Source organism: Urocampus carinirostris, chromosome 11 (genome assembly GCF_059441175.1).
Source record: "Urocampus carinirostris isolate Australia breed hairy pipefish chromosome 11, RoL_Ucar_1.0, whole genome shotgun sequence".
Lineage (NCBI taxonomy): Eukaryota > Metazoa > Chordata > Actinopteri > Syngnathiformes > Syngnathidae > Urocampus > Urocampus carinirostris.
In genome coordinates, this window is record NC_142359.1 from 33,600,698 (window position 1) to 33,618,916 (window position 18,219).

Consider the following 18,219-nt stretch of genomic DNA (forward strand, 5'->3'; position numbering starts at 1 on the left):
CCTACCTACCTACCTACCTACCGAGTCTAAGTTTGACATATTTACTCTAGTGCAGTGGCAGAGCCCCCTGGAGGGACGCAGGCGCGTGTGACTTAAGGAAACTTTTTTTTTTTTTTCTACTTTCCCAGAATTCATACATCAGACATCTCTTGTTCTCATTCAACCAGAATGATAGGATGACGACAGCCAGTGCAGGACAAAGACTAGGAACCTTCCCGTGGTGTCCTGCGAAGGGCTCTCTCCCGGGAGCCTTACGAATCCAACTCAATCCACTCAGACTCGCTCTCTCTTTCTTTCTTGGTCCTCTCTCCTTCTTTGTTTCTCCTTTTCTCTCTTCCCCCTTTACACTCTTGTCTCTCATTTTCTCTATCCCTCTCTTTCCTACTCTCTCCCCACCTCTCTCATTCTCTTTTCCCCCTTTTTGCGTTTTACTCTGTCTTTCTCTCTTTCTATCTGTCCCTCTCTTTCTCTCTCTCTCTGTTCTTCTTAGGGCGGGCGACTTCGAGAGCAACCCTGGCCCCAGTCCAAATGCCAGTGGTGCTTTCAAACCATTCGCTGCGGCCACACCCCAATCACCTGTACTACCTGCCCACGGGGCTTCCATAAATCATGCACCGGCCTGTCCGAACGTACTAAGGACTTCAGAGGCTTGGTTTGCTTGGGTCACACCCCGTCAGGCCTGGCGGCACAGGACAGTCGCAACCCCCTCTCCTTCGGAGAACTACGGAGCCTCCCACGAGCGAGTCTAGCGATACTAAGGATTACCGTTCAAGGTTATTAGCATCTCTGGACACCTTAATGCGAAGAATATAACTTAAACTGTATGTAATAACTGAGACTCTTTTCTACTGTCTTTTGAGATAAGTTTGCATAATAAGGACCTCTGTCCATGCCAAATTTATGCCTTTTGGCACATTTTCACAGAACTGTATAGCGTCTTATCAGGGTGATTGAGTTGTTATGTCTTGAAGTGACAGCTTAATTTATTTGGCTTCATGCTGTCCACTGCCAACATATTTAGCAGAGCAAGCACACCTGTCTTTGCTCATCCTGCTCTGTGGTCGGAGTGAAGTGCCACGTACACTTCAGCGAATGTCTTCTGGGAGGAAACGTTGGTTTGTCTCTTTACCCTGTCTCTCTTCTCATGTATCTGCATCTGCTTTATTATTTTTTTTTGTAGAGTTACTTGAGGGTCTGCTCAACTTTGTGTCTACACTTCATACTAAATGCTTGTACTCTGTGCTATATGAACTGCATGGAGGCTAAATGTAAACAAAACCCTTTCGATGATAACTCTGGCACTGCCCCCTAATGTAATGAAGGTGCATTTGCAGGAAAAGTTTAAAAAAAAAAAGTTCCTTGAAGTCAAACGCCCCTGCAACCCCCTTGACGGAGCCTCGCACTCCTCAGGGGCCCCCACCCCACTATTTGAGAAACACTGATTTAAGGGTTCAACCATTAATTTCACACTCGTTAGAAAAAATATTCTGATATTTGAGGTAAAATAACATATCTTTTGGCTCGACTATTGTAAAGTTTAGTCACTTGCGGCTGACTGGTATGTTTATAGAGTACTGTTAGTTCTGTGTTTTTTTGGGTAGTAAAGTGAACTTGATGCGTTATGATGATTTTAGTTTTCCTCTGTAGTGGTGTTCAATATCAGATCTTTTGTAATAAAAAAAATGGCCACTGATGTATTACCCTCGTTGGTTTTCCGTATAACGTTGACGATTTCGGTGGGCTCCAGGTTGAGCTCGTCAGCTTGCTGGGCCACGTACTGCTCCACGCACTGGACCTGGGGACAGTCTAACAAACGCCAAGGAGACTGCAAGTGAGCATAGCACAACTCGTGCATTCCTCTTTATTATACAATGCATGTTCCTACCCCAGGCGTCATAAACCACATCATCTTCTTCTTTGCTGGGGAAAGCTGCCATCCAACGGTGCATGTCCAACCTGTCAAGAAAGACAGACAGTTGGAAGAAGACTGAACAACATTTGTTTCAATGCCCTAGAGCAGTGGTTCCAACAGACCAAAAAACGTCTTTCCGGGGGTCTGCGACACGATGTCCGAGACAGTAATAATAAATTATTTTTCTATGGATCTTTTTTTTCTTAACTGTCTCACATCTATTCGATTCTGAGCCCATTCCAGATAAATGATGTAGGTAGAGCCGCACCCCAGCACTACAATGCCGGAAGCTTAGTAGAGAGCAAGAGTTAGAAAAGACAGATGGCACAAGAGGCAGGAGTGGACTTCACTTTGTGGTTTGTGCTGCACGAATCGTGCTGAATTGTCTGGAAAAGAAGAATCATGGGTTCAAGATCCTTTTGGCTTCAATCTTGTCACAATGCACGACAACGACAGGAAGAACTCATTAAACCCTGTCATTCATAAGCCATCCGTCAGAAATTTGAGAACAAGTCAAAGAGCACTTTTTGGTGCAAGAGGATGGAACTCTTCCCAAAACTCGCCAAATCAGCCGTGGAATACTATGTTCCCTTCATTACTAGATCCAAGTTTAAGGCTGGGTTTTCAACTCTTATTAGATGTGAAGACAATATAACATTATCTTCTGGAAGCTAATCATGATATGAGAACTACATTATGATTGATTGTGCAAAAATAAAAAGCAAAAGGACGTGAGCCACTAAAATTGAGTATTTCTCTATGGCATAGCTTTATCCAGCACTACATTATTGGTGAAAGTTTAGGTCAGGGGTATGGGAGATTTTTTAACGACATGCTGGGGGTCTGGGCCCAGTTTGACTTTGAGAACCAGTGCCCGACAGCAGAGGTGGGTAGTAATGGAGTACATTTACTCCGTTACATTTACTTGGGTAAGTCTTGGTAATTGTTGTACTTCTAGGAGTATTTGTGTATCCCTATACTTTTACTTTTACTTGAGTAAATTAATAAAGAAAGAACTGTACTTTTACCCGGCTTCATTAGACAACATTGAGATCGTTACTTCGTTACTGAAGAAATTCCATCCACGTGAGTACGCTTCTGTCTTTATTATGACTCAAAACTCCAGCAGGCTCTACCATGTTTAACCAATCAAACGCATGATCATATTCGACTTTTACTGATGAAAAAGAACAAAAATGTTGCTTAGCAATTTCGACTATGAAAAGAGCACCCCTGGCCTCACATCAAAAGCAGGTTCCCCTTAAAAGAATGCAAAACACCAGCTACAATATGCAATGTCTCTCTATTTTGTTTGCCTAAACAAACAAAGATTTCGGCGTTCAAGAATTCAACATTGAATTTGAGGAAACATGTAGCGGTCAGTTTCCTAAATTCTAATTTTAACTTTACTTTGGTTTTATTTGGTATTTATTACTTGCTTGTTTTATTCTTGTTTTATTGTTGTATGATATTCTGTGCACAGCAAACTTTGCTGCTTTGAAGTAAAATGTATTATTATCCTCAACCATCCACCGTCTTTGATTCAAGCTTACTGTTTTTAAAATTAGTTTTACATAAATATGTATATAGTAACGCTTTTTACTGCGCTGTATGCATATAAATTTAGCCTCACACACTCTCATATATATATATATATATATATATATATATATATATATATATATATATATATATATATATATATATATATATAATATTACTTGGTAATATTACTTAATTTATTTATTTGATTTCTCCTATTTTTTTATTTTTACTGTTTATTAAAGCACCTAAATTTACAATTAATATTTTAATATAATTTTTTAATTAAATTCATTTTTTTGTTGATTTTGGACTTTGATCATTTGATGATCGGATTGGTAGTTTAAAAAAATCAATAACTATAACGTTGCTGCAGTTACTCAGTACTTAAGTACAATTTTTGGCTCCTCTGCCCCACAGTCAGGATGGTGTAGTATCATTGAAATCTGTCACTAAATACAGTAATAATTGGATGAGTTTTGCAGTTATATCATTTTCATTACTTTAATCGCTATTACATCAGTATTTTGATTAAGATGGTAATTTAGTGGTGATTAACGCACTTTATGATTATCAATGTATTTGAATTTAGTTTTTTATTTCTTGCTTCATTCACTTGACGTCTCGATGTATCCTTTCATCTAGTCGTTATAAATAGAGTCTCTACATTGTTCTAAATGGTGTTCTGATTTACTGTTGGCAGGGAGGCCCCAAGTCTTGCCTTGAGTCGTATTCGAACTACCTGCAGGGAGTAGTCCGGACAAAAAGTGGTGTGAGGCTAAGATTTTAGGAATTTTCCACTGACTTTTTGTCGTAGCCTGCCATGATGCACCTCTCTGATATATCTATCTATCTACCTTGGTCATATCTCTCAAAAGGGGTGACCGACAGCAAGACAACATACAATAACAACAACAACAAAAAAAAAATGAAAAAGGGAAAAAAAATAGCAAAAAACACACACAAATATTTTTGGATCATGGCCCACCTAAATGCCCAAACGCCCAAACAAGTTAAGCACCTCGGCACCAAAGTTGGTCATGCTTTCGTCCCTCCAGATGAAACGTGACACAAAAAAGCGGCCATGTCAGGGTGACACAACACAATCTTTTGTTCAACAGCAAGGCCCGACAGCTTTCACTGGTTTACCCCTGCCGCATCATACAGGTGCTCTGCCCATACCTTAGAACGCGTCCAAAAATCCCACTATCCTTTTAAAACACCTCTGATATATACCGGTAAATAATTGTCAACTATTTAAAAGTTACACTTGTGAAACTATTATAGCCTTAATCAGTTCTTTATAACCGTACTGTCACAGTTGGTTTTTTTTTGTGTTATTTGTTTTGTGTTTTGTTTTTCTCTGAGGGACTAAAGATAAAAAAAGATCTTGTATCTAAATCTATTTTGTGCAACATATATGCTGTGTTGCAAATTAGGAAATCCAAACCCCAAAACACATCATGCCTGATTTAGCTGACACTAGTCTGACAGCTACCCTAAATTACATGCAGAATTTTATAATTGAAATGTCGTTAGTACACATGCTATCAGTTATATTGACAGACAAAGACCAAATTAGCATTGAGTGCCGGGACTTTAAAGCACCTTGCATTGACATACAAAATCAGAAATAAACAAATAGCCCTGTTTCCAAATCGAGCTGCAGGACGGCAACATCACGAAATGGTTCGGTTAGTGTGGGTGAATGGTGGCTGTGCTCACTGGGACGGCGCTTTGATGAGGCGCTCCATCATGCGCAAATTGTGGTTTTCCAGGAGAATGAGGGTGAAGCAGTTCTCGTAGGGCCCGCTGGCTCGCTCCTCTTCCAGTGGCTGGACCTTCACCAGCGAGCGGTGGGCGTAGTCTAGTACCACGAAGCGCTCGGTGCTGTTTGAGGCAAGTAAAGAAGCACCATTGATGATAAACGGTCGTCACCTCGGAGCGTTTATGACAGGGGCTACCGCGTTTCTCTCACCCCTTCTTGACGGTGCTGTTGGTGATAATCAGCAAGTCGTTGAAAAGGAAAACATAGATGGGGTTGAAGCGTACTCTCATTTGGAAGACAGTTCCTCCTCGGGACATTTCCTGGAGCTCTCCTTTCTTCTCCAGGAAGCGCGTTTGGGAGATAATGGGGATGGCCTGCACAGGAAGCACCATTTTGGAAAAAAAGGCTTACCAGGCGTAGGTTAGTGTCCGTATACCCTGCGCTTGTCAAACTCCAGCGATTTGGAAATGAGGATCAACTCCTCCATCTGCCTCATCTTGCCCACTTGTGTGTTACACTCGTCGATTATCTGCACAAATGTAAGACGTCAAAATGTGTCCTAGGCCCCAGGCAGGGATGAGTCTGACATCACCTTGGACACGGAGGCCAAAGCCTTGGAGGCTGCCTGCTCTTCTTTAGTCCCCTCTTTTGTTCTCTTCAAGATGTTCTGCAAGCACAAATTCAACGAGATTTTTGTCCAAGTTCGGGTTTGAAGTCGCTGGCAACATGACAGACTCGATTGGGTCATTGTGTTTATTTTTCTTTTAAGTTATCAGCAAGTACCGTCCTTTCTGGACTACAAGGCATACCTAAAAACTTAAGTTGCCAGAAATTCAAAAGTGCGCCTTATAACCCGGTGCATCATATATATACTGCAGAGTAGGGTGGTTAAAATTGGAAACGCATACAGTTTTTATAGGTGTGAGTTACTACACGACGTCTTAAAGTATTATTTCGTATTCGAGCAGGCGATTTATCTCTGGCCTGGATCGCAATACATTGTATGCATCGTAGTGGTATGGCGTCAACACTTTACCACTAAACCACCAGTAGTACAGTTGACATACGAAAAGTGATTAGATCTTATCTCACTATCACGCAATTTTTACTCACAGAAACACTGACTTGCAAAGCGCATTCTGATAGGTTAAACAGTCTCTCCAGTTCTTCACCTGTGCGTAAATAATGTTGTGAAAGACAAAAACAGAACACAGAAAGCCTTTCAACAAAATACTTTACAAGCTCTTTTTACGTAATGCTGAGTGACACTTGGGGGTACTTTTAAGAGTTAGGTAGTAGAGTGACAAAGCCCCCTCCCTCGCCAGGGTTACTCTGTGGCTTACCTCTATGAGCATTTTTATGCGTGTGATCCGCTGGAAGGGTAGCAACAGGAAGGACATGAAAGGCAGCCGCTGGCACTGTGGTGATTCTTGGAGGCGATTGATGACGGCGGCGAACTGCGTGTTATTCTTCCTGCGGCAAATGCAAAGGTGGGTAGGCGGCCACGGAATTGTTAGTACAGGGCGAGGACCGCCCCACACTTACATTAGTGAGGTGTAGGTCTTTTCCTGGTATATCTGGTTCCGCACGTAATCGATGTAGGCCGGGAAGTTGTGCTGAGAGTGGTAGTGAATGATGTCGCAGATGTCCGAGAAGAGGATGTTCTCAAACACGCGCTCTTCAAGGTCTTTCAAGAACCTAAAAAGGGATATTCGTGCTAGGTGGCAGCTTCCGATCACACTTTCAAGTGGTGGCTCATACCTCTCGCTAACCTCGCGGACCCGCAAGATGTTGGAGAAGAGAGGTTTTTTGTCCCTGATGACCAGCGTATCTTCCAGCTCGCGGTTCTCCAGGAAATGCTCCGTCAAAACGTACAGCGAGCGAAGATAGGAGGCCTCAGAAGTTAGCACCTCAAACATACTCTGCACAGAGTTGCACCTTAAAATAGGCCCACTGTAGTTTCAAATGCTGCGCCCACACTCTTACCTCCTGATACTTGCACTGCTCAGGGCTGAGCTGCTCCAGGATGCCGCTTTCTCGTACTTTGGGAAGGTTTTGCCACAGGGTGCCCTCATTGCGACCGGTAACCTCTATGGCGTAGTCAGCTGTGGCCACACTGACGTTCCGGCACACCGTTTGCCGGCGGATCTCTTTGGTGATAACGGTGGCCCGGTAGGTCTGGTAGAGAGGTTCTGACGCCGTGATAACAAAGGAAAAGCTGCTGTTGGTTTGCAACTAGTGTGCTCAAGCATCTTGAAGGATGTGTCTCATTGACACATTCCTTCGGGTTATAGCAGACTGGCTGTAGCCTGTGTGTGTGGATGTGTATGAGTTTTAGGCATTTGTGGGATTTATTTAAAATGTACTTTACAAATGAAAATTTGTTTTGTTTCTGTAATGCCCAATGCTGACACAAGATGGTGCTCAAAACAGAAACTCGTCATTTCTGATGGTTGGTATTTGTTAAGTTTTGATTGATTCAACCACTGGGCTCGCTCCCCATAAGCAGCCTATAAGTGACAAGTTTGCTACTAACCGTTTTGCAGCCGCGACTTCCAGCTGTTGGACAGCTCTTTTGGAGTTTCACATCTGCAACAGTGTCAACAAGAAGATTCATAAATGGACAAATGAAATGTGTGGGAGGGTGTGACTTGCTATTGTGACCCTTAGCGCAGTGGTTCTCAATTATTTTCTGTCATGCCCCTCTAGGAAGACACATTTTTGTTGAAAAAAACTCAAGCGGCTTATCAGTGGGAATGGGGTGTAATGTCTTTACGTAATTTATTTGGCTTCACGCTGTCTGCTGGCAACATAATTTAGATACAGTAAGCACACAAGTCTTTCCTCGTCGCAGGCGCTACATATAATTTGTCATATTTCCTCGTCTCGGTTTTCCGGAGGAGACTTTCTTTTGTCTCTTTATCTCCGTCTCTCTTCGCCTCTCTCTTAAATCTTTTTTCATGGTGTAACTTGAGGGTTTGCTATACTTGCAGTCTACACTTTATACACAGAATGTTTTTGCAAAGCGCGAATGTGCACTGCAAACAACTACTTCACCACGGAGCGCCAATGCACCCCAAAGTAATGGAGGTGAAATTGCACTTTTGTTTTGGACAGTTTCCTGAGAGTAAACGTGACCCCCCCAACCAAACAACCTCCCACACTCCTAAGGGGCCTCACTATTTGAGAAACACTGCTTAAGAGCAAGTCACTGACCCCCAGTTTCTCCTGATGTGAATGGGAGGGGAATGATCAGTCAAGAGGAAAAACCCTATGAGTGCGTTGGAAGTTCAAGACGTTTTGGAAAATGTTAGGAACAGAGCAGATGAATCATCTCATGGATTTTGTTCCATCAGCTGTCTATCTGGAATTTTAGCGCATCAATTAGGGGGCATTTTGGTAATGAAGCTATAAAAAGACTGAACATTAGCAATGTAATGAAGAAAGTGGTGCGTCTGCACCTGTGGTAACTCACACTTCCGTTGACTCTTCCTTGGCACATTCCGCATTGTCCGCATCTACAAGGCACATGGTCATTTTTTGGGCTGGACATAGCTAAGCACTCGCTGCTTGCATACCATCGTTCTGCTCGGAAGTGCTGTTGTCCCTGCCCAACTCTACTCCCTTTGGCAGAAGCGGTGGTGGTCTGTGAGGCAGAAGCGGGCTGGCAGGCAGCCGGGGTCCAGTATGGGACTCTTGAGTCATGGGCATGCGAGGCGGTACAGTAGGCGGCACCTCCTCCGAGGCGTCCTCCTTGGTCATCTCCGGGGGCTTTGATCGCCGAGCCGGCGTGGGCAGCTTGGCTTGTGGCTCCTCTACTACTTCCTGAGGGGTTTTCTTACTATGCTGGGGATCTACCGTGGGGATGATGGACTCGTAAATGTCTTCGTCTTCTGTGATTGATTTGTGCTGGGCTGGCAGAAAGGAATTAAACTTGGCAGATGCAGAAGAGGCCCCAGGAAGTGGCGCGGGATTGAGAGGTCCCGGATCCGAGAGTCTTCTGTTGGAATCGCTCAACGTGACAGCCAACAAGTTTGAAAATTTGGCTTTTTCCAGCTTGCCGTCCTCCCCAAATGGGCCGACAGTGTCATGTACGACCTCCTCATCACTGCTCCTGCCAGCGCAGGTTTCCTCCTCGAAGTCCACTTGCCCATCTGTCTTCTCACTGTCCGAGGGGGCCGACTCAGAGCCCTCCACCTCTAAGATCTCGCCACTTTCGCTGCCGTCTTCCCCTGGCAGAGGCACCCACACAAGTTTCATTCCAGGCCGTTTGAAATGGCATGCGCAGCAACAGCTGGGGATGCGGCAAGAGTCTGGTGCCCAATCTAAGGCATCCTGCTCCTCTATGTTTACCACCTGGGACCGGGCATCCACCTCCTTTCCGTCAGGCTCTAAAAGACAGAAGGCAAAGAGAAAGCTCAATTCGGAGTCACTCTAAAGCGCCTCCAAGACTTACCCAGCCAGGCTTAGCTCCACTTTCAGCTCAGCTACCGAATCAGCGTTCTCAGCTTAGCGTTTTTGAATGACAAAGCAAAATGTTTCGATTTGAAAGTGATGTCTTGTAACAAACACTCAAACATATACCCTTGCAGCATTTACTGTTTAAAAGCACATTTTTTAAAGGTGCTGTATGGAATTTGGAACCTTTCTACTCACTGACGCCATCTTCTTGCTTAAATGATCATTGCAGCCTCTGTCAAGCTCCTTGTGTGGCTCGTGCAAGTACATGCATTTCTTGGATGCACTCGACTAAACTATTCTTTTTCATCTTTTTTGGTGTTTGGGTTAGCGTTTGGACAGTATTTAAAACAGGCCTATTCTTACTTTCACTGTGTTCATGGTACACTAACAAAAAAAGGCAGGGACAAACATGAAATCACTCTCCACTCACCAGAATACTCCTCCCCGGCCCCCCCATTCCTGCTTCCTATTGAGTTGCGCGTCCTGAACAGTGTTGCTAAAAGTAAGATAAAAGCAGATAAGCTAGGTGGAAAAAAATATTTTAAAGGCTATTTGCACTCAGTTGGGCATTCTACTTTCACCTTTTTAAGGTCACCTCAAACAACGCACCCCACCTTTCTAATTGTACCTTGTGATGAACAATGGGAGGGGCTTAGTTTGTATAAAGGGCGGTTTTGTCCAGGTAAAGAGTGTGGACTAACAAGTTTAGTACTGGAGAGGAAGACTGGGAGAAGCAGCCCAGGGAACATCCAACCTGTTTATGGACAAAGGTAGTTCTCTATAAAGGAAAATACATCCTTTTTCTCCGGCCACTAATTTAGTACTTTTTAAAGCTATTTGTGTCTTTTGACCTCCGCTCCTTTGAACATAGCACTTTAGAGGCACAGGAAGACAATCCCTTTGACTATGACTTTTTTGAACAGAGACACTTAACACACCTCTCAGTCGTGTGGGAAATGAAAAAATGATTGGTTAAAATAAATGTATAAAAGTCAAAAAATTATAAAAAGCGAACTGCTGCTGTGAATGTGTGAGAGAACTATAGCAATCGCAGGTTAGAACAACGAGTCAAAACAAGGAAGTGATCATGTGTGTGGGACAGAAACGCTTGAAATTGAAACCGTGTCGCCTGCTGTTTTGTTACGGTTCCTCACGTTCAAACGGATGTGAGACAACAATAAAGCGGTCTTGTGACAAATTCAATTCATTTACAGTCATTGCAGCCTTCTGGGCTCATCACGACCTTGGCATGGTGTACCTGAGCGGCCCCCTTGGGCGGCATCATCACCATCCTCTGATTCGTTGCTCTTGGTCTGCCCGAGCCGGGTCCTCTTTTTGGGTAAAGGTGGCGGCTGAAGCGGGCTGGGTTTAAGCACATGGTCACCTCGGACCTGGCCGCGACCAGCCGCCTTGTGTTTACTGAACTTGTTTACAATTCTCCTGACGTTTCCCCCCGAGGGGCTGGCAGCCCTTCCATTAGTACTGGCGTTGTCCTCCCCAGAGGGGAGGGCGGCTCGCTCGCTGGGTTTTGGGGGCAGTTCAGGCCTGGATTTGGCCTCGGCCGGCTGGGCCAGCATCGTGCTGTGCGATCAGAGGCCAAGCTCGACGGGACCTTGTGGATCCGAACACCTCATATGGGCCTGCAAAACAATTAAAGGCCTTGTTAGGGGGACACCTAACCTAACACAAAAAAACACTGCAAAGCACCTGTTTTATGATGGACACACAAATAATAATGTTAAAAAGGACTACTGCTGGGATGCTTAACTCAGTTTTGCTTTGGGGCCAGACCCAGACTGAACTGAGGCGGGTAAAAGAATGTCAACTCCAAATTTTTAGCTCTGATTTTTAATATTCTGCTTTATCATACAGCCTACATCAGTAACAATCCCCACAAATTATAATCGCAGATCAAAATGAATCTTTTCTAAGCAAAAAACACTACTGTATTTTTTAAATAAACTATTTGCCTGGTAAATGTGATGCATCTGATCATAATTTCCACCTATGAGCACAGTTTCTTGTATCTTATTTTTTTAACCTACCCTCTATTAGTGTTTTTCAACCAGTGTGCCAGGGCAGCAGAAAATTGCCCAATTTCAACTACGCAAAAAAGCACGTCATAGTTCAGTCTATTGCCTTTCTTCCAGTGATGACCTGGGTATGTGTAATATTCATCCTTACCAGTTGTTGGCAGCAGATTACAGTATTATTTTTATTATTTTTATACATATTCTTTGCGCGTGCGGTAGTCCAAGAAAATATATTCATTAACGTACTTTGTTTCAAGGGGGTGTGACCATTTTTTCTGTTTTTAATATAGGACACCTGCAAAGGAGATCTCATAGGATCCCAGTTCCTTATTTTAACCATTATTGCTTACCATTTTTCATTGTTATGACTATTACATCATTGTCGCCAATTATGTTGCTGTTCTTTTGATTTCTACACCCAGCGCTGATCTGCTTTTTGTACCTCTAAAGATTTCATTATAAGAGAAGACTTAATGGAGGTACTTAGAACGGATGGAAATTTCTTCTTTGAAGGCTTCGCTTAAATTCTCTTCCTTGCTACAGTAGTTCCAAATCCATTGATGTATTATGTTCCTTATTTTGAGTATCCACCTAAGTTAAAACTTAACTTATTTAAGATTGCACTGTTGCACTTCAGAAAAAAATAGTAAAATCAATCACGTAAATATCGTGCACATCATTTTGCTGATTTTCATTATTTTCTTAATTTATACAAAACAAAATGAAAAAAAGTTAGGATGTAGTAAATGCAAAGTTGTTCAGAAAACACAAAATATAAATATAGTAAAAGAGGTTCAAATACAGTCAAATAAAAACCTCGTGTGCCATGGTGACGTATTGATTTAGGAAACATGATGGTCGTTTTAGGATTAAGAGGTCGCAGGTTTGATGCTTTGATCCTCTGTATTATATGTCGAAGTGTCCTTGGGCAAGACACTGAATCCCTAACGCCACCGATAGGCAGGTAGTTACCTTGCATGGCTGACGGTACGTGAGTGTGTGTGAATGGGTAAGTGTGAGACACATTGTAAAGTGCTTTGTGAGGTTTTCATTGACTTGAAAAGCGCTATATAAATGGAGACAATTTATTTACATGATAATTTAAGGTTTTAGAAAAACAAACAAACATTTGACCGACAGTGTGACTTGAGAATTGAGTTGGGAAGCACTGCTCCATTATTTGCAATGTGCACAGATTATAGAGTGGAAGATGCAGAAGAGGCCCCAGGAAGACTTTTAAATCTTTTAAAAAACTATTAAATGGCAAAGCGATCCATAGGATTATTTCAGTTTATTATGCCTTAAAGCTTTGGATGATTTCAAAAGCCAGGGTTGACCCCTGTTAAACAAGGGTCGGGAACCTATGGCTTGCGAGCCAGAAAGAACTCTTTTCATGAGTACATATGGCTCGGAAATAAAATTATAATCACGCAAATATCATCTAGAGCGTTGCAATTTTGATAGGCAGAGAGTTTAATCTAGTACGCGCATGGTCGAATAGTATTAGGTGATCAGTTCAGTCCAGTATACAAAGCGCATGCTTCCCAGTATAGTTTCCAGTCACACCAGCAAAAGCTCATTAAATAATATATGATCATTGTTGAGAAATTCTATGATGAAAACTCACAGAACAAACTGTAAACACCCAGAGGTGGTCAGAGCTATGCACGATGCGCGGTTTTCTCTCTTCACCACAGTCTGCACCAAAGGTAAATAGGTCAGTATCCTTGTTTGATGAATTTTGTGACATTTTTTACAAAAGAACTCTGCTCGCACCTTGTTTTGAAACCATTAATAAGGACAAGAATGACGATCAAAATGAGCCTCAAGGATCTTAATGATTTGCAGGAGGAGGTAAGTATAAAGTGGAATATTTGTTGATATGGGATGCAGGCTCTGGCATTATTCTTATTTTATAGATTTTATCAACTCATCTAACGTCACATAGTGAAATGAAATTCGCTGAAAATTTACCTTTTGTCTGGAGAGCTGGTGTGGCGGTTTGGCTGAAGTTTGTCTGAAAATACATGGTACGGCTCCCTAAAAAGAAATGATCAAACTATTTTGCTATAATTGCTATTTTGGCCAGATACAGTGGCATGCAGTCAGGGGAGGCAAGTGAGCCTGTGCTTTGCATGCTATCATGGAAATATAAAATTAGATATATATTAAATGGTTTTATTTATTCACTGTTGAAGTTCTTTTTAATTTTCCGTTCAAAATTTTTGGATTTTCTCCTTTAAAATTGCTGAATATTCACATCATATTATGAGGTGGCAGTAGATCGCTTGCCTTGGGACCAAAATATTGCAGGTTCAATTCCGGCTCCTCCGAGTTAAATGTCAAAGTGTCCTTAGGAAAATAGTGAACCACTAATGCCTGCAAAGGGCAGGTCAGTGCTTGGCGGACCCCACTATGTGTGAGTGTGTGAAAGTGTAAATGTGATGTAGATAATAAAGTGCTTTGGGAGGTCTACATTGACTGGTTATAGCACAATAGAAATGCAGTCAAGTTACCCTTATCAATACAATTAGTATGTAACATTTTAATATGCTGAGCATCTGCAGATGCGTGCTATTCTCTTTCCTCATGGCCAGGATTCAACCTTAAACAACAAAAATAGTGATAGTATAAGCAAGCTAAAAGCAAGTAAAGCCATCCAGTAATTTTTTAACAACGCATGGACTTTTTTTCATAATGAAATGTTTATGATAATTGGTAATGAGTTTTTCATAATGCTGTGGTGGAGTATTGGCCCACTCTTCTTTGCAGAATTGTTTCATAGCTGCCATATTGGAGGGTTTCCTAGCATGAACTGCCTGTTTAAGGACAAAACACAGCATCTAAATTGGATCTAAATCCGAATTTTGACTTGGCCACTCCAGAACATACAAGTTCTTGTTTTGAGCCATTCAGAAGTAGACTTTCTGGTATGTTTCTGATTGTTGTCCTGCTGCATGATCCAAGAGCACTTGCGTTTGATGGCGCGGACTGATGGCCAGATGTTCTGGTAAAGACCAGAAATCATTATTTCGTCAACCAAAGTAATTTTTCCAGGTCCTAAGGCAGCAAATTAGCCCAGTTATGATCAGCGTTCATGACTGTACTATAAGAAAAACACTGGCCAAAAATGGCATCCAGGTGAGGGTTCCCAGGCGAAGACCATTGTGGTCACAAAAAAATAACACATGTCTCACATTTGCCAAAAAGCATCTTGATTATCCTCAAGACCTATGAAGAAACATTCTGTGGACTGATGAGTCAAAAATGTAAATTTTTGGAAGGTGTGCAGCCTGTTACATCTGGTGTAGAAATGGCACAGTATTCGACAAAAAGAACATGATGCCAACAGCAACGCATGGTGAAAAAGTGTGATGGTCTGGGACTGCTTTGCTGCCTCAGGGCCAGGACAATTTGCTGTGATTGACGGAATATTGAATTCTGGTGTTTACCATAAGATCATGAAGAAGAATGCTGGGCCTTCAGTTCGTGCCCTCAAACTCAAGTGCTCTCAGATCATGCAGGACAACGGTCTGAAACACACAAGCAAGTCCATCTCTGAATGGCTCTAAAAAACAAAATGAAGGTTCTGGAGTGGCCTTTTCAATGACCGGATTTCAAATCCATTTGAGATGCTGTGGTGTGACCTAAAACGGGCAATTGATGCTAGAAAGCAGATTTGAAACAATTTTGCAGAGAAGAGTGGGGCAAAAGTCTTCCACAGCGTGGCAAAAGACTCATTAAGAATTACAATAAATAATGATTGATAAATTGAATCATTATTCGAAAAAAGATTTCGTTGGGTTGTCTCTGTGAGGTATTACAATTGGTTTGAGCGATAACACATAAATTAAATCAAGAAAGGGGCAAATACTTTTACAAGGCACTGTACTTTGATTTTTTTAAAGATCAGTACGAAGTAGGGCAGCACGGCGGCGCAGTGGTTAGCGCGTGTGCAGCACAGTTCTGAGGTCATGAGATCGAACCTTCCTGTGTGGAGTTCGCATGTTCTTCACGTGCTTGCGAGGGTTTCCTCCGGGCACTCCGGTTTCCTCTCACGTTCCAAAAACATGCATGTCAGGTTAATTGGCCGGTCCAAATTGCCCCTAGGTGTGAATAAGCGGGTGAGTTAACGGTCTCTGTGTGCCCTGCGAGTGGCTGGCAACCAGTTCAGGGTGTCCCCTGCCGACTGCCCGAAGATAGCTGGGATGGGCTCCAGCACCCCCGCTACCCTACTGAGGATAAGCGGTGCGGATAATGGAAGGATGGATGGTACCAAGTAACAATTATTCTGTGATATATGTAATTGTGATGGGGTTTTTTTTTGTTTTAGCTGTGATGTGCGCAAGTGGCTGCAGGCAGCACGCGACGATCCGATCCTGATAGTTATTCGAGTTTTTTTTGCGAGAACGTAAACCAGCTCGTCCGACCAGTTTGCAGAGCAATAATCGGTGCCACTCAAGTCAGAACTTGCTCTGGTGGAAAGGAACGAGGTTTCAGGTTTCATTCGGGAAACTTTTTTTTTTTTGGATAAGATTACATTTTATCAAAACACTTCTAAGTAGTAATATTGATGACCTCCGATGTTAAACTATTGTCCAGTGAGACAATAAGCACCACAAGGTCTATTACTTACTATTCCACACTCTCATTTATATTGTTACGTAATCACCTAAAGAGGATCAAAGAGAACGCCCATGTTTGTTTCCAGAGGGAAGGAAAAAATGTTGATTGTTGCAAAGGAAAGGAAGTTTACTGAAAATCTTCTTGTGTCTCTTGTGTCTCTTAAAATCAGGGGTCACCAACCTTTTTGAAGCTAAAAGCTGCTTTTTCTGTGACCGATTAGCGCAAAGTGCTGCCAGTATTATATGTGTTTCTCAAATAGTTATTACCATGTCGTTGTGTAACTACCAGGTTGTAGTTATTAGAAGTAGGGTTCAAATAATCTCAGTCAAGAACTGATGAATTAGCCTTACATAAGGGCACTGAGTGATTACCATATTCAATTACATGCTAATTTTAAAAATAATTTTAAAGATTCTATTAAGTAAATGGAAATGGTCTCCATTTATATAGCACTTTTAAAGCGCTCACATACCAAATGCAGTGTCTGCCATGCAAGGCAACTACCTGCTTATCGGGGGCCTTTCAGGACACCCAAGGTCACTGTACATATGAGTAGGACACAACAATAAACGAAGAGTAAAACAACAGTAAAACAAGCAAGTAATAAATAGCAAATAAAACAAATTAAAGTTAAAAGGGGCGGTATGTGAGGCATATGGGCAAGAATAGGCCAGTCTGAAGAGGTGAGTTTTGAATCCGGATTTGAAGGTGGACAGGGTCGAAGAATTTCGGATTGTTTCTTGAATCAGGATTGTCTAGTGTGCTCCTGTAAAACTTAATTTTCTGATCACCAATGTTTTTTTCTCCAATTCAAGCACACAAACACAACATGATGAAAAAATAAGAGATTATTCAAGCATGTATAATAAATGCTTGCACGTGAAACATAAGTAGCCTGACAGGGGCTCCATTGATGACAATAGCCAAGAGATGGCGGCAGCGAGTAAAAAAGTTCTAAATTTCATACAGCTCTTCTGACTAACAAACGAAGTATAATCGCTGCTCCTTTTGAATACAAGCATCAATAGATAAGTAATCCTCCATTATGATAAAAAAAAAAAAATCCATGCCGTGGCGCCTCCAAAATATTTTCTTAAGGGTGGCCAGATGGGGCCACTTAAAATCTTTGGGTGGCCCACCAAAACTCAAATCCATAATTTCAGGTTTTTGAAGTGCGAATGTCAGGGGGAAAACTATCAGGAAGACTTAAGGACATGGCTCCGGATATACTTTGGTGTATTGTGTAACATTTGATGTCACTAATAAATTATTGTGCATTGTCCATAACTTTCCAGGCAACATTATGAGTTCTACTGTTATGTCCTGCATGGTTGTCATGGCGCCCAGCTGGCTCCGCCCCTTGACACCGGCTGAGACGCATTGGACTGATTGCTCTTGGAGTACTTAAGCGCTCCTTTTGGAACTGCCCGCTGCCAGATCATTGTTTAACCCTCGTTGAAACCCTGTTCATGCCTGTTTGATCTGAGTAATGCCTAGTTTGTAATTTTGATTGCCTTTGAACCTGTTTTGTTTTGTTTTTGGTCCGTTTGTGTGTTGGACAACTTTTCTTTCCTAATTAAAGTGACAGATCGTCTACGCATATGAGTTCCGACTTCCTGCTTACCGATCCGCTTCGTGACATCTACAATAATTCTGTTTTATTGTGTTATGTATATATTAGGCAAATACATGTGTTGTGGCAAATACAAATAAAAGCAAGTACAGAAACAATCGTATCTAAATAGGATATATTTCCACAGAATGTTAACGTGACACAAAAATAATTATTACTGGATGAACAAAACATAAAGAGAACTTTCCAACAGGGATACTCAGAATACCAGGCTATATTGTATGTGTAATATACACTCATATGG

At 42.1% G+C, this 18,219-nt stretch overlaps 1 protein-coding gene across 2 annotated transcripts in view; it reads right to left on the reverse strand.

Annotated features, from left to right (window-relative positions):
* arhgef15b (Rho guanine nucleotide exchange factor 15b) overlaps positions 1 to 18,219 on the reverse strand; it is a 30,748-nt gene that overhangs the window by 2,493 nt on the left and 10,036 nt on the right. The window contains exons 1-15 of one of the 2 annotated variants that reach the window (XM_088348047.1): positions 13,344 to 13,393; positions 10,942 to 11,323; positions 8,801 to 9,613; positions 8,698 to 8,740; positions 7,759 to 7,811; positions 7,209 to 7,414; positions 6,984 to 7,144; positions 6,768 to 6,920; positions 6,566 to 6,695; positions 5,815 to 5,889; positions 5,659 to 5,751; positions 5,433 to 5,596; positions 5,180 to 5,344; positions 1,886 to 1,956; positions 1,702 to 1,806 (exon numbers count right to left, since the gene is read on the reverse strand). In XM_088348047.1, coding sequence (XP_088204173.1) covers positions 1,702 to 1,806; positions 1,886 to 1,956; positions 5,180 to 5,344; positions 5,433 to 5,596; positions 5,659 to 5,751; positions 5,815 to 5,889; positions 6,566 to 6,695; positions 6,768 to 6,920; positions 6,984 to 7,144; positions 7,209 to 7,414; positions 7,759 to 7,811; positions 8,698 to 8,740; positions 8,801 to 9,613; positions 10,942 to 11,260 — 2,551 coding nt within the window. In that variant the 5' untranslated portion in view covers positions 11,261 to 11,323; positions 13,344 to 13,393. Of the gene's footprint in view, positions 1 to 1,701; positions 1,807 to 1,885; positions 1,957 to 5,179; positions 5,345 to 5,432; positions 5,597 to 5,658; positions 5,752 to 5,814; positions 5,890 to 6,565; positions 6,696 to 6,767; positions 6,921 to 6,983; positions 7,145 to 7,208; positions 7,415 to 7,758; positions 7,812 to 8,697; positions 8,741 to 8,800; positions 9,614 to 10,941; positions 11,324 to 13,343; positions 13,394 to 18,219 lie in introns of those variants that run through there. The other variant, XM_088348046.1, reaches the window with a different exon arrangement.